Below are 15,517 nucleotides of genomic sequence, written 5' to 3' on the forward strand. Positions count from 1 at the left end.
AGGCACCGGGTACAGTCAGAAGCGCGGGAGGGTGAGAGAATTCACCAGAGCTAGAGCGGGAGCAGAACAGGCAGACTGACGAAGTACACTGCTGAGGGGAGCAGCGGGCGGCAGGAGAGGTCTGCGCGCCATGTGGGTCACTCCCTGGGGATCAAACTCACGCTACAGTGGCTGCGGACAGCTTTATAGTGCTGTGACTTAGCCCCTTGCACCAGCAGGAAGGCCCCCCGCCGCCACTGCATCATTTTTTTTTTTTTCTTTTTTAAAGCAGAGGTAATTTTTTTTTTTTTTTAAAGATTTATTTATTTATTTATTTATACAAGCACTGGGTACAGTCAGAAGCGCGGGAGGGTGAGAGAATTTGCCAGAGCCAGAGCGGGGAGCAGAGCAGGCAGAGCGACGAAATTCACACTGCTGTGGGGAGCAACGAGCGTGGCAGGAGAGGTCTGCGTGCCATGTGGGACCCTCCTCCGGTGGCCGGGGAGCAGCCGGGGATCGAACCGGCTCTGCAGAGGCTGCGGGCAGCTTCGCAGCCCAGCGCTCAACCGCTGCTCTATCGGGGATGCCCAGCTTTTATTTTCTTAATGCCTTTATTATTGCCTTGTTATGAAACAATAGGTCATAGTTCTTATCTGCTCTGTGGACATGTCTTTCCCATGTGCTTTCATGATCTCTAGGAACGTTATTCTGTTTTTTCTTGTAAATATTTTGCATGACCATTTTTGGTTCATTTTTATATGAAATGATTTCCCTTGGGGACTTTCAGGAAAGCTTCTCGATGTCATGGCTCTCGTGCTCCCTCTTCTGTTGTTTTTGTGAAGTTCCAAAAATATATGGCAAAAAAGGGATCTATATATCTCTGTCTCCATCCATCCATCCATCCATCCATCCATCCATCCATCTACCCGGCAGCTCCATTAATGAAGTCTTGTTCTGTCCCCCTCCCTCGCCTTTACCTAGATTTTCTTTTCTCTTCCTTTCTTTTTCCCTGTCCTGCATTACTTTGATTGGTTTCTAGTTTCCACAAATTTCTTAATGTGTCACTGCTGTGGAAGACAATTTTGGATGGTTACTTTTTTTTTTTTTTCTGGTGGGACCCTCGCAGGCGGCCAGGGAACGAACTGGTGCTGCAGAGGCTGTGGGCAGCCTCACAGCCCAGTGCTCAACTGCTGTGCCACCAGGGGAGGCCCTTTGGATGGTTAATTTAAGAGAATTTTTATTTATTTATTTATTTTTAAAGATTTATTTGTTTATACAAGCACTGGGTACAGTCAGAAGCGCGGGAGGGTGAGAGAATTCACCAGAGCCAGAGCGGGGAGCAGAGCAGGCAGAAGGACCGAAGGACACTGCTGAGGGGAGCAGCGGCCGGCAGGAGAGGTCTGCGCGCCATGTGGGACCCTCGCCCAGCGGCCGGGGATCGAACTGGCGCTGCAGAGGCTGCGGGCAGCTTCTCAACCCAGCACTCAACCGCTGCGCACCAGGGGAGGCCCCCACACTTTGCTTTTTGTTACTGACTTCTAATTTAGCGGCGTTACAGAGCTGTGGAGAACGAGGTCTTCAATTTTCCAAAGACTGACTCTGGCCTGATGCGGGGCTGCATTTGACAGGAAGCGTTCGTCCTGCCTCTGAGCTTTGCTTTCCTGGCTGCAGGCCTTGGCATGGTGACGCCTGTGAACGACCTGAGAGGGTCCGACTCCATCGCCTACGACAAAGGGGAGAAGCTGCTGCGCTGCAAGCTGGCGGCATTTTACCGGCTGGCTGACCTCTTTGGGTGGGCTCAGCTCATCTACAACCACATCACAGTAAGCGGGGCCGGGCCTCCGGGCTGGGGGCGCTGGGCGGGCGCTGTCTGGGAGGGCGGAGGGCAGCCCCCCCGCTTCCGGGTTCCCGACCCTGTGCACTGTTTGGGGAGTTGCGGTTTGAGTGCAGATGTCGAGAGCAGTGGTTCTTCTAGGCCCTTCCCTGCACGTGAGTGTGCGCCAGGTCCAGGTGGGTCCTGAGGTGACGTTTAGTCCTGAACGTCTAAGAATGTAGATGTTTCTTTCCTTCTCTGACGAAAGCCTCCCAGCTCTCCTCCTCGCGGCGTGGCCCCCCTCTCTCCTCCTCTGGGGACGTGCCTTCTGTGAATGGCTCCTTCTTCTGACTTTATACTTATCCCAGTCTCCTTTGACTTCCTTTTTCCAGTCTCAGTTTCCTGGGGTAATTTCTGCATGTTTTAAACGACTCACTGGAGCAGGTACCTCACTCCGGTGCCCGGAGAACTCCTTCCTTGAGAGGCCGGCGCCCTCGGCTTGCTGGCCCTTTTCTCAGCGGCTCGCGTGGGCTGAACTCACAACCTGTGGTGCTCGATTCAGCTCCACTCTGGACTCTGAGGCGGGAACTTTGGTGGTGCTGACCAGTTCTCTGTGCTGCTCGGACGCCAGGGACCCCGAGTCACTCTCTCCTTGCTGGTGGTCTGGGATGCTACTAAAGTGAATTTTCCAGAATGCAGGCCTGGTCCCGTGGCACCTGTCACACAGGCTGGCAGCGCAGTGCCCCCATTCTGCTGCCTGCATCCGTCCCCCAGCACAGGCTGTGCCCCTTACTGCCCACTTGTGTGTTGTCCACCTCTTCCCACGGGGCTCAGCTCCCAGCTGCATTTGCTGCTGCATCACCAGGAGCTGGGGTGGGCACAGAGCAGGCTCACAGTGGCCCGGCTCTGAGCAGGGCCTGGCCAGCAGAACGCGCTTGCTCCCTTGTGCCCGCCGCCCCTCATGGGCAGAGCGACCTGGGTAGCCGCTCACTGCGATGCTAATGGTCACCTAGAAATTGGTTCCCTGAAAATGTGCAGGTTGTAGCAGGAAATGTAACCCTCGGCTTTGACAACGGCCTCTTGTCCTTTGAGACTTTTAAATGCCGTTTACCACTAGTCCTGTCACGGAAGCCGGGGCAGTAGTTTGAATTTCTTAGGTTGGTTGCTGTTTCCAACCCTTGTACCGTTTAGGACTTGCCAGAATCAAAATGTTGGTTACGTGTTTGCTCTTGTGTAAGTGACCTGCTTGAGTTCTTATACTGAGTTAAGAAGAAATTCAGGTTACTAAAAATATCTCCTGTGTCTTTTGTATTAGGGACTCTGAGGAGGAAATTTTGTTTGCATGTGTGTGTCTGTCTGTCTGTACGCACACACGCACACACAGCTTCTCTTGTTTGTTTCACAATCTAGGTGTTATCATTTCAACACCTAACAAAAGAAATCTTAATAGTATCTGTCAGTGCAATCACAGTGCAATCACAATCCCCCTTTGGGGGATTGGTGGGGTTTTCTTCAGGCATGGCGAAATGCTGCCAGGTGCCGGGGGAGGGGTATGTGGATCGGAGCTCCATTTTAGGAGTCGTTGGACACGCAGATGCTTCCGGGGTTGGGGGGCGGGTAGAGGACAGTTCGACCCAGTTAACACGACAAACAGGGCTTGTGCTTTTATGTTTTATGCCTGTGGACAGGCCTTTTCATCCGTGAATGCCTCTCGGGTCAGTGACTGCCGGGATTGGCTCTGTTCTGGACCCCAGGGAATGCCAGCCACTGGGGTGTGGTCTAGAGCCAGCCTGTGGACTGGTGCCCCGTGCTTGGGGATGCGTGTGGGGCCTTGGCAGACGTGACTTGAGATGTGCCATGAGCCTCCAGGCTGCGGGGACAGTGAGTCCTGGGAAGACTCAGTGTGGCCGGTGCTGGTCCTTCGGGAGGGACCCAGCCAAGCCGGCTTGTTCTGAAATGACCTCTCTTTTCACGCCACATCAGTATCTCGCGCGTTGTCAGGTGTGCTTCAGACTCAGAAAATCCTACGTTTAGATTTCTCCCTATTGAAATGTGTGGATTTGTTAAGCTCACCCATGGAAATAAACGTTACTGAAATCAAGCCAAATCAGAAAGTGTGAGATGCAGGCATGTTACAGCATCGTCTGTGGTACGGCCGAGGTGGGCGTGCCTGGAGAGTCGGCGTTGTGTCTGCAGACTCGAGTTCCTGAAGTGAATATCAGTTAAGAAAAAGCCTAAACAAAATCCAGCAATTGTGGAAATCACTCAGTTGTGACTTACTTATTTAACGTTAATTTGAGGGAATGTTATGCCATGAACACCATGAAAAGTAACTGTATGGAACATATGAAAATATGAACGGTAATTATTAAAAAAAGAAAACAAAATGTACATGCTGTTCACAGCTGTCTGAAACGTGCACATTTAGACATGGAAAAGGGGGAATGATTCAAAACCCTTAGGTGGTATTTCCTTAGTGTGGAGCCGACAGCCTGCATCTAAATTTATAGGGAAGCAAAAAAGACGAAGAATAGCTAACAGAATTCGGAAGTAGTAGGTACGGAGAGTTTTCCCACCAAATGTCAAGCGTAGTCTAAAGTGCTGGTGATTAGAATCGTGGGCTTTGGGGAAAAGAGACACTGGGCCCGTGCGGAGCGGAGGGCCTCGCCTGGAATCAGGCGTGAAGAGCCGGGAGGCCTCTGGGGTGCTGACCAGACAGTGGCCAGTGCTGGCGTAGACAGGCTGGACGACAGGAGCTGGAAGTCGTGTTGGATTCCTGCCTTCATCTACATACTCCAGTGCAGCGCCAATGGGGAGGATTAAATGGAAAGGCAACGCTTCATTTAATTTAGAATCAATATAGGTGAAGACCCTGCCACCTCTGACCTCAGGCTGGATGGCTTAGGGCACCAGAGCGCCCACCATAGCCCCTGGACAGTCTGACGACTCTGAAACAGCAAACTTCTTGCCATCCAGAGGCCCCATAAAGAGAGCGAGAGTAAAAGCGACAACCTGGGAGATAGTGCTTCACAGGTCATCCACAAAAATCTAATAACCACAATAGATAAAGAACCATCCATAAGAAAAGAATAACCCAGTATAAAATGGACAAAAGACAAGGAAGGAATTTCAGAGAAGGGAAAATAAGAGTGGCTTATAAGCATCTGAAAGGCTGCTGAGCTCCTTAGTAACCGGGAAACTCTAAATTACAGCCAGAGTGCAATACCTCATCAGACATCATATTTTAATTTTTTAAAAAGGTGATTATAGAAGCACAGAGCTGGGACTTCCCTGTGGCCTAGGGGTTGAGTCTCAGGCTGTCACCGCCGTGGCCTGAATGAGATCCCCGGCCAGGGAGCTGACCCACAGGGCACAGCAGACCTCTCCTGTCTCCCTACTGCTCCTCTCAGCAGTTGGTTTCAGTAGATCTGCCTGTTCTGCTCCCCACTCTGTCTCTAGTGAGTTCTCTCACCCCTTATAACTCTGGCCGGCACCCCAGGTCTTCTACGCAAAATAAATACTAATTTTTTTTTTTTTTAAAGATTTATTTATTTATTTATTTATTTATTTATTTATTTATACAAGCACTGGGTACAGTCAGAAGCGTGGGAGGGTGAGAGAATTCACCAGAGCCAGAGCGGGGAGCAGAGCAGGCAGAAGGACCGAAGTACACTGCTGAGGGGAGCAGCGGGCGGCAGGAGAGGTCTGCGCGCCATGTGGGACCCTCCTCCAGTGGCCGGGGAGCAGCTGGGGATCGAACCGGCGCTGCAGAGGCTGCGGGCAGCTTCACAACCCAGCGCTCAACCTCTGCGCCACCGGGGAGGCCCAATAAATACTAATTTAAAAAAAAAAAAAGTGCAGAGCTGTCATGTCCTGCCCAGCCTGGTTCTGTGTCTACCAGAACCAGGTAGGGCCACCTCCCGATAGCCTGCGACCTGTCTGGACCAGCACAGAGCGGTCCCTCCTCCACAGTCTGTCACACCGTGACCCGGGGCCTGTGTGTGCCTGGTAACCCGCGGCCCAGTGCTGGGAAGCGTCTGCGCTTGTCCCGGGAGCAGGGCTGCGCTGTCGGTGCCCCCCCCCCCCCAACCCGGCCTATGGGTGCGGGCTGGAGCCTGGAGGAAATGCAGGTCCCTCCAGTCGACTTAGAGCTGACTCAGGATTTTTCTCACAGACCAGAGTGAGCTCCGAGCAGGAGCACTTCCTCATTGTGCCTTTTGGGCTTCTCTACAGTGAAGTGACTGCGTCCAGCCTGGTAAGAATGCACCCTCTCCTTGCGGGCTCACGTCGGCGCGGGCCCCTCACGTCATCGAAGGCTGTCTAGTCCTGTCAGACAGAGGAAGCCCAGGGAGGAGGAGATGGGGAGTGATGAACTCAGGGAAACCTTTAAAATGAGTCACAAACACCTCACAGTGTGGTTGAAGGGCTTTTGAGGCAGGGGAATTTGAAATGGCCTTGACATTTGTCCTGTCGCTCTTGTCTCCTCAGATCAAAGTCAACTTGCAAGGCGATGTGGTGGACCGGGGCAGCACCAACCTCGGCGTCAACCAGGCTGGCTTCACGCTGCATTCCGCCATCTACGCTGCGCGGCCGGACGTGAAGTGCGTGGTGCACATTCACACGCCCGCTGGGGCCGCGGTGAGTGCCCCCAGGCGGCTTCTTGGCACCATCACCTGCTCCCCCGGAGGCCTGTTCCTGTTGCAACAAATCAGTAAACAAAACCTTGGAATTACACTCACAGACTCTTCAGAGAACCCACAGACTGCCTGGGCTGGAAAGCTCTAGGACTCGTGTCCATTAACCGTCACAGTTAGAGCGTCCCGGCGGCCAGCTGCGGTGGTGCCGTTTCAGCGTGGGGCAGGCAGGGGAGTGCTGAAGACTGCAGTTGGGAGGGACCTCCACAGGGTGGGAGGTCGGGGGGTGGGGGCTGGTGCTGTGGGCTCTGGGAAGGAAACCAGGGGCGAGGCCCAGGAGAGAAACCTGGGGCTTCCCCACAGACCTTCTGTGGCCCCTGGAGCCCAGGTGTGTCACCACAGGGAGAGGCACAGACGGTGTGGACCATCGGTGCCCAGTGCGTCTGGCGCAAAGTGGCCTCCTGGACGACACCCAGGCCTCTGAGAATGAAAATGCATGTCCTGGTTGTTGGGCACAAGGTCACACGAAAGCCGAACACTCAAGCCCTCTCTTGAACCCACCTTTATCACCCGTGTTAGGCATGAACGACCTGGACGGCAGTTGGCCTCGCTGGCTCGGTCATGCTGACCAACTGTGTCTGACACGTTTGCCTCGTGCCCTGGGGGCGCTGGGCGCCTGTTTGCGCTGGTGTTTTACTGCAGAGCTGCCAGTTGTCTCTGCCGTGCCCTTCTGAGCAGCGCAACTCCTCCTAGTAGGGTACACACGCTCCACACAAGCCAGTGGCCGTGCAGGCCTAGGGAGGCGCCGGAGACAGTGGCTGCAAACAGCTGCTGTCTAGCTTGTTTTAAAATTGATCAAAATAACTTTAGTTGGTGGGGAAATTGCTTCTTACAGGAAGGCTGATCCTGTAAACGGGGTGAAATATGGTTTGGTGCTTGTTTTTTTTGTGGCATCCCATACCATTCCTTTTAGATGAGCTTTTCTGTTGGAATTGTGCCTGTGGATATTATGTGAATTTCTGGAGCCTCTTTAGGTAAAAAGGACATCAAGTTTAGCATCAAGTCAGCTCGAGAAATTCAAATGCAGTATGAGGGCTCTGTAGAACACACAGCCTTTACTTACGTACACGTGGACAAGTGCTGTGGTGTACAAACCCCCCCAGTGAGCTCGCTGTGATCTAATGTGCAGGCCTTTGGACCCCGCCTGCCGTCTACGGCGGGGCTCACAGCCGCCTCCCAGGACCTGGGCTCCGGCAGTGCTGTCTGGGGGCGTGTGTCCGTGGTCAGGGTGGGAGATCAGGGAGAGGTCACGTTCCTTCTGAGCCTCTCCCGGCTCAGGGATGGCTTTTATTTGTACGTGGAGATTGGTAGGAAGCCTTCCATATAGTTCTTGGGTGCATTTACTTCCGAGGGGAGACACCCTAAAATGTCGCCCTGGCCTGACTCTACAGGGAAGGCAGGGTGTCCCAGGTGTGTGTTGCTCCTGCTCACGCCAGTGCCTCGGTTTCCAGGTCTCGGCCATGAGGTGCGGCCTCTTACCCCTGTCCCCAGAGGCCCTGTCCCTTGGAGAAGTGACTTACCACGACTATCACGGCATTCTGGTCGATGAGGAAGAGAAAGTTTTAATTCAGAAAAATTTGGGCCCTAGAAGCAAGGTCAGTGAGCGTCTGATGTGGCATCTCGGTACTCGAGGGGGGAAGGGGCCATGCACCCCATCTACCTAGCTCACGGGAGCCCGCACCCCCAGGTCCTCATTCTCCGCAACCACGGGCTCGTGTCCGTCGGCGGGAGCGTGGAGGAGGCCTTCTACCACATCCACAACCTCGTGGTTGCCTGCGAGATCCAGGTAGGCCTGCCCTCCGTTCCAGCCGCAGCCCCAGGAGGTCGCGGGGCTCCCCTCCATGTTGGCGCTTGCGTAGGACTGACTCGTTGAGCGGCCCCCTTGGCTAAGAGGAGCTCCGAGATCTGGAGATGGGCCAGGGCAAATGCCGTTTCACTGACGTAAGTTGGCAGATGACTAGTGGACTTTTCATTTCTAATTTCTAATTTTTCAAATACAAGTCACTGCCTCTTACGGAACACGAGCTTGTGCCAGCCCTGCTGTCAGGCGCTGCGTGTGTCACCCGTGGCACTTTGGTTGCCCTTCCCGGCTCTGCTGCGGGAAAGCGGGTGCGGGGAGACAGAGCTGCCCGGTCCGAGCCCCGAGGGCCACTCACCTGGCTCTCTCCGGGCAGCTCCTCACAGCTGAGTCTTCCTTCCGCGCTCTTGAAGGTGCTTTCTCCTCCGCTCCCCTTCCACTGCGAGCGCCAGTGTTCCTGTCCGGGAAGGAATGATGCAGAGGGCCCTGTGACTCGCCTCCGGCTCTCCCCGTGCAGTTTTCACTCTTCTGCCCTACTGATGTGGCCCTTTGAATCCTGCGCTCCCGCTCACGCACTCTCTCTGGGCCAGGCCCTGCTTGCGCTCAGTCCGGGCATCACACCGTCATGTTTGCTTGTTTCCAAAAAGGTCCGGACTCTGGCCAGCTCGGGAGGACCGGACAACTTGGTCCTGCTGGACCCTGAAAAGTACAAAGCGAAGGCCCGCTCCCCAGGCTCCCCAGTGGCGGGGGGCAGCGGCGCGCCTCCCAAGTGGCAGGTTGGCGAGCAAGAGTTTGAAGCCCTCATGAGGATGCTCGACAATCTGGTAAGAGTTGTGCTGCCACTTGACGATAGAGACCGCGCTCAGAGCGCGCGGTGGCGTTTTTCTGACCGCGCAGCCGCGCAGGGGCGGCTGTCCTGGTGCTGTGCTGGCGTTCCGCCCTCGGGGTGCAGAGGCGCGGCAGCGCAGTTTCACTTTGAAGCTAGAGTGTGATGGCGCGAGAGGGGTGGGTCATGCTTGGCCTGCATGGGGCGGGAGCTGGGGAGAGTCTGGAGTAGTGGGACAGGCTCCGGGCGTGAGCTGTAGTGACCCGGGACCTGATCGCTGTGCCCACAGACATGCTGCCCGCCTCCTGCCGGGACACAGCCTGCCCGCACAGAAGCTGTGGGGCTGGCGCCTCTGGACGAACAGTGATGTGGACACCATGGTGGCAGGACATGGCATGGCCAGGGCACCCAGTGAGGCATGGTAGATGGGGGCTGCGTCAAGGAGGGTCACGAGGAAAGGACAGGCCTGGAGGATGGTGGGCGCCTGCCTTTCAGGCTCTCCCTTGGTCTGACCTGGAGGCTTAAGTACTCAGACTAAGGGACCAGATGTAAGACACACAGCCCGTAGCGCGACCCTTTCGTGCTGCAGCTGGGCTACGAGGGGGCCCGCTCGGAGCCGGCGTGGGGGAGAGAAGCCTCGAGAGGGCCTGGCCTCCTTGCGTGGGCCCCTGGGGCAATGGGGCACGGTCCAGCCTGACAACGTCAAGGCCAGCTTGGCCAGGTGCTTCAGGAGCCAGAGGCTTAATGTTCCTGAGTATTTCGGAGTGAAAAGAACGTCTGGGTCTGATCAGGGTGTGGTGAGCGTCCTCGGGGTCTTCTCACGGGCTCCCTGCACCCAGGAGTGAGTGTCGCATTTGTCGTGCTAGAAGGCCACGTGGTGGTGAGACCGAGGGCAGTCTCTGACCGAGCACTCGCATTGCCCACGCTTGCTGGTCACCGCGCGGGGCAGGGCGCCGCCTACGAGTCACATGCCGTAAGAGACGCTCAGCACATACTAGTAGGAGAAACGCTGCGTTGCCTCCCCCCAATCAAGATGCAGTCCCAGCTTCTCAGTGAAGGAACAGTCGATATTCTTAACTGGAAGACCTGAGCTCCGAGTACCGCCTCTCACTTCGGTTTGAGAGCATGTAATAAAGAAAAACCCAAACCCTCTCAGGGTAAAATTCTGGGGGTTCCTGGGTGGTTTGTCCTGGTGTTTTGGAGGTTACTCAAGAGCCCTGGTACCTGAGGCCAGAGGAGACTTGCATCAGTAATAACGGTATTTCTGCGGCCTTCCTTATAGCCGAGTCACTCCTGCGGTTCCTCAGCCAAGCCTGCTCGCAGCGGGGCGCCCTAGTGCAGACACGCCCGGCCTCCTGAGGATGGCGCTTGCAGGCTGGCACTGCCCTTCTAAGTGTGTTAAAGGGAGTGGTGGTTGTAGAGGCGGCCCGGATGTGAGGAGAGCCTGGGGGGAGAGATAGGTGAGTGACTCCAGAGCCCCTGGGCTCGGGGCCTTCGTGAGCAGCCCTGTGGGGTCCATGCTGTGAAGGTGCCAGGAACATGAACCCCAGCATAGAACCATGTGGCTGGCGTCCAGGCCCAGCCAGCCAGGTCCTTGACTTAGGGTGTTGCCCAAAGGGGGAGGGTTCTCTCCGAGCCCCCCGGGTGTTGGGCAGAATTTCCTTGCTCAGATGGGAAGCCTTGGCAGCTTGCTGCCTCAGAGCTGGGAGCGGACACGGCGCTCCTGGTGGGCACTGCCCTCGTGTGTGATTCGTCCACCACTCTCGCCCAATTCCAGTGCTGGAAGCAAGTCCAGGCCCCTCCCGTGCTCAAGGAGGGCAGCTTGGGAGGTGGGGGCTGTGTGGCCCTGTGGCCCCTCCTGCCTCCACACGGAGCCCTGCTCAGGAGGGGGCACGAGGCACTTCCTTGCGTTGGTCGCTGTCAGCGAGCCGTGCCCGAGCCGGTGGCCGGCCGGGCAGCACCGGGGTAAGCGCTGTTGCAGCCACCCGCTGAGGGGGTGTGTTGACCGAGCCCAGGGCATGTCAGGGGCAGAGTTGGGGCTGACAGCTGACCCTTCAAGAGGCAGTGACAAGTGACTTGTCATGCTGCTTCGGCGTGACTCAAAGGGGAGAATGTGTCAGCGTGTGGGCTGGGCCGCATGGCCTGTGCTGGAGCCGCGCCGCGGAGCCCCGGCGCTCTACATTCCGGGTTGGGTTTCGGTGCAGCGTGTACTGGGAGAGCACACCCAGGCGGGCATTCCGCGCGCTAAAGAGGAACCGAGCTCACTCCATTACCAGCGCCCTCAGCCCTCAGCCCACCCGAGGGCGCCAACTGTCCCTCTTCCTGCGGCAAAGAGTCCCAGTGGAGTCGGTGTCCTCTCCGAAGCCTGTGGCCTCGGCGCTGGCTGGTGGGGCCCTTCTGTGTGCCGCAGCTGTGTCCTGTGCAGGGGCAGCGTACGAGTCGGCAAACGCTTACCGTGGGCTCTCGGCTGCGCCTGATTGGGGGTGACCAGCAGGAGGGGTGCAGCGGTGGCGTTCGTCCCTTGCTCCGGCGGCGTGTGCCTGAGCCCCTTGGGCTGTGCGCCTGGGTGCGGAGGCGCTGAGTCCGAGGGGGCTGTGCTCTGCCGTGGTGGCTGTTTCTTCACAACCTTCCAGCGGGATTTTGACTGTTTCTTCCTCTTCTAAACCCCAGGGTTACAGAACCGGCTACCCTTACCGCTACCCTGCTCTGAGAGAGAGGTGTAAAAAGTACAGCGACGTGGAGGTCCCTGCTAGCGTCACAGGTTACTCCTTTGCTAGTGACGGGGACTCGGGCGCTGGCTCCCCTCTCAGACACAGTTTTCAGAAGCAGCAGCGAGAGAAGACAAGATGGCTGAACTCTGGCCGGGGTGACGATGCTTCAGAGGAAGGGCAGAATGGAAGCAGTCCCAAGGCGAAGACTAAGGTGTGGACGAACATTACACACGATCACGTGAAACCCTTGCTGCAGTCTCTCTCGTCCGGTGTCTGCGTGCCAAGCTGTATTACCAACTGCTTGGTCTGTGCCTACCTTACTGTTCATAGTTAGACGATGTAGAGCAAGTTGGGTAGCTGGGGCTTCGGAGGCTTCGGGAATCCAGCCCTTCTGACCGCGAACCCTCCTCACTAACCTCCTCTGGCCGGGGCCACGCCCACTGTGTGCAGTCGCTGTGACTTACTGCTGTCGGCCTGAAACTGCTTAAGATGCGCTCACTGTTCCTCTCCAGGAACCGCTAGCCACACGGCACGACCGCGGCCTGCTCCGGCCACTGCCCCACAGGAGCGCCCGCGCCTCCTGGGGCTTGCCGAAGTGGACGCAGTGCTCCCACCCAGTCTCTGGAGCTTGTTCTCAAAAGTCTTCTGTTTTCTTAAGCAGTTTTCCCTCGTGACTCGTGGGCATTCTCTCAGCTGACCCTCGTCCTCTCTCGTTAGCTTTGTCCCCTGCTTGCTGTCCCAAAGCCTCCGAACGCCACCAGCCAGCTACCTTCTGCATGGACTGTTGCATGTGAGTAGACGGCCATAGTGGGGCCCTCTGGCTCCTGCTGGGTGCGGCATGACCCAAGTGCGGTGCCGCCGCCGTGACTCCGCTGTCCTGGGGCTGCAGGGTCCCAGCCCTCACTACGCCCGGCTGTGCAGAGCAGGAGAGGCCTGGGTGGCGTCTCTGCGGAGACCCGGCGGAACGCACTCCTGTGTGCACGGCTGTCGGTTCAGCTGGATGAGTGCGGAGGCCTGAGAGCGGTGGCCCCCACGGCAGCCCCGCCTCCCGGGCCCGTGACGTGCTCTCACTCACAGAGTCACTTAAAGGAAAGTTCTTTCTCCCCCAGGTGGTTCTGGAGTGTCCTGAACCGTCGGGTCCGGCGCAGACTCTGGCCGTGGCCCGGCTTGGTGTGGGCGCGGCCGCCGCCTCCTTTCTCCCTCCTTGCCTCCCTCTCCCCTTGTTTTTATTTCCGTCTGTTTAGTTCTTATGTAATTTGCTTGTTAAACAACAATGCGCCTTAAAAACCCTTCTGCTGATGACGCAAGTTCATAGGCCGAGAAACCGACAGTTTCCCAAGTGTGTGTAGAGGCAGCAGCTTCAAGCTGTAGATCCCGTTGGTCTGAAAAGACGTTCAGCCACTTCTGGTCTTTGAGTCAGTGTGTGCGTTGGCGGGAGACCTTGCTTACCGTCACGCTTGTTTCTCACTGCTCTGGAGTCACGCAGAGTCCGTGCAGAGCTTCCAGGTTGGTATGTTGACCTGCCCTAACTGTTCAGACTTCTGAGGCTGTTTCACTGTTTTGACTAAAAGTTGTTCCTAACAAAAAGCTGGACTTATTTTTCTGAGAAGATGCCGTCAGTGAGTACCTCTCGGCCCCATGCCCTCCTACCCTCCGCGGCGGCCCCGCCTGGCAGTGCCCTGCTTCCTCGACACTCTTGCGGCTTATGGCCATCCGATCGCCCTGAAAATATCCCAAAAGATGTAACATTTGCTTTCTAGGATGGGCTTGTTTTAATGTTCAGTGCCTGCTTGCGCCTAACAGCTGGAATTTGACTAAAATGCTCCTTTTTGATTGGAATCCAAAAGGCGGCGTCGGGGCACAGGGTGCCGCACCGCCGAGATGCACTGGCAGCTAAAATGGCCCCCTAAGTCAGGCTCACGCAGCGCCTCCAGCCCGGGGTATTTTGTAGTACTCGAGTACTGAGTGATGTGAAATACTCAGCGTCACCCAGCTCTTCTCCGGGCGGCCCCGGTCAGGGTGCAGACAGCAGTCCTCTCAGGTGAGACGGCCCAGAGAGGCGCTTCCCATGCTGTCTCAGCGCCGCGCCGGCGACGCCCGTGCAGCCCAGCCTCCTCTCTACGGGGTGGGGGGGGGGGCGACATCTCATCGCTTTCCACGGCCTGTCATCTCATGCTTCCGGCTGGCTCGGTGTTGACGACGCCCGGGGCAGTGAACCAATGTGCTCTGGTGGTCCCGCGCCGGCCTGGGCCCTGGCTGTCGTCAGCCGGTCGCGCCCCAAGCCTCAGCTGGGCTTTCCAAATGGCACTGGCCAGCCAGTCACACTCTGGTGGCCGTCCTGCCGCGGGGGTGACACAGGAGGTGTGGTCATTGGTTCATTCTCTGTGACGTTCAGTGCATGACCAGGTGTGAGATGCGCTGGGCGACGTGGACGCTGTGCTCCCCCGACAGTGCCTCGTTCTGACTGCCGCTGTTCTTGATATTGCAGTGGACTAAAGAGGAGGGACATAGAACTTCCACCTCTGCTGTCCCTAACCTGTTTGTTCCATTGAACACTAACCCCAAAGAGGTCCAGGAGATGAGGAACAAGGTGCGTATGGCCGCCAGCGGCATTGGGGGGGCCCAAGGGAGGGGTGTGCAGGTTGGCGGGCCCGCGCTGCAGCAGACAGTCCCGGCCCGCGGCTTCCTGCACCACTTCTGCAGCTGCGCTCACCTGTGATGCCAGGTCAGCGGACGGACTGAGGCCCTTGGCTCTTGAGCTGTTGCTGGCTCACGTGACGGAGCAGAATTGGAAGCTGGAAAGCCTATGCCTGGGGTGCAGCCCAAATTTGCCTGCCTTTCAGTGTTCACTAAGACACTCTTGAGTGTCCCGGTGGCAGCACATGAGCTGCCAGGGCTCGCAGAGCCACGTGAGGTGCACACCTGTGGGCAGCTCTGACCTGTTGCGCACTGGGGCGACCCAAGCCTGCCAGGGCTCTGGGAAGCTGCCCAAGTCAGCCTGGCCCTCTGTCCCCTCAGTTGCACGAGGTCCTCGGCAGGCCAAAGCGGCACCATCCAGCCGCGTGGTGGCCCCCCAGCCCGTGGGCACGGCAGAGTGGCAGTGCGGCTATGCCTGACGCACTGCGAGGCCTCTGCGCTGTTGACCTGTTGTTACTCTGTGGTCCTCAGATCCGGGAGCAGAACTTACAGGACATCAAGACGGCGGGCCCCCAGTCGCAGGTTCTGTGCGGCGTCGTGATGGACAGGAGCCTCGTCCAGGTGAGAGCTCAGGGTGTCTGTGCCATGAATGGGTGTGACCTTATTGATGGTGACCCCGAAACCATTACATTGTGAAAGCCCCCGAGGTAAGTGTCAGAGGCAACCGGGTGTTGAAAATGATTCCTGATAAGGAATCGCCCACTTCCCCCAAGCCGCTGAGCTGCCCCCCTCCCGCATGCGAGGCCATGTCCCCAGCCTGCCCTCTGTGCCCGCATGCCTCAGGGGCCACAGCTGGCCACCTGCTCTGGGTAGTCCTGGCCTGAGGTGGTCGTGTGAGTGCCAGCCACAGGAGAGGGTGGGCTCCCTGGGTTTCTGCTCCATACATGCTGCTGTGCGCGGCACGGCGCGGCCTGGCAACGGAGGTGGTGAGTGTGGGGCGCCCGCTGCATTCTACGAAGGGCTGCCCTGGTGTTCCTGGAAGAGGGTGCGAGAGTAGTG

General features: G+C 57.2%; 1 protein-coding gene across 5 annotated transcripts in view; it reads left to right on the plus strand.

Annotated features, from left to right (window-relative positions):
- Positions 1–15,517, plus strand: part of ADD1 (adducin 1) — a 49,125-nt gene that overhangs the window by 23,767 nt on the left and 9,841 nt on the right. For 3 of the 5 annotated variants that reach the window (XM_037530748.2, XM_037530750.2, XM_037530752.2), the window contains exons 4-12: positions 1,651–1,802; positions 5,967–6,047; positions 6,281–6,430; positions 7,938–8,081; positions 8,174–8,272; positions 8,932–9,108; positions 11,781–12,125; positions 14,310–14,411; positions 14,990–15,079. In XM_037530748.2, the coding sequence (XP_037386645.1) occupies positions 1,651–1,802; positions 5,967–6,047; positions 6,281–6,430; positions 7,938–8,081; positions 8,174–8,272; positions 8,932–9,108; positions 11,781–12,125; positions 14,310–14,411; positions 14,990–15,079 (1,340 nt within the window). The remainder of the gene's footprint in view (positions 1–1,650; positions 1,803–5,966; positions 6,048–6,280; positions 6,431–7,937; positions 8,082–8,173; positions 8,273–8,931; positions 9,109–11,780; positions 12,126–14,309; positions 14,412–14,989; positions 15,080–15,517) is intronic. The other 2 variants (XM_037530749.2, XM_037530751.2) reach the window with 1 other exon arrangement.

Source organism: Talpa occidentalis, unplaced genomic scaffold, assembly GCF_014898055.3.
Source record: "Talpa occidentalis isolate TD23 unplaced genomic scaffold, MPIMG_talOcc4v2.1 talOcc4.6, whole genome shotgun sequence".
NCBI lineage: Eukaryota > Metazoa > Chordata > Mammalia > Eulipotyphla > Talpidae > Talpa > Talpa occidentalis.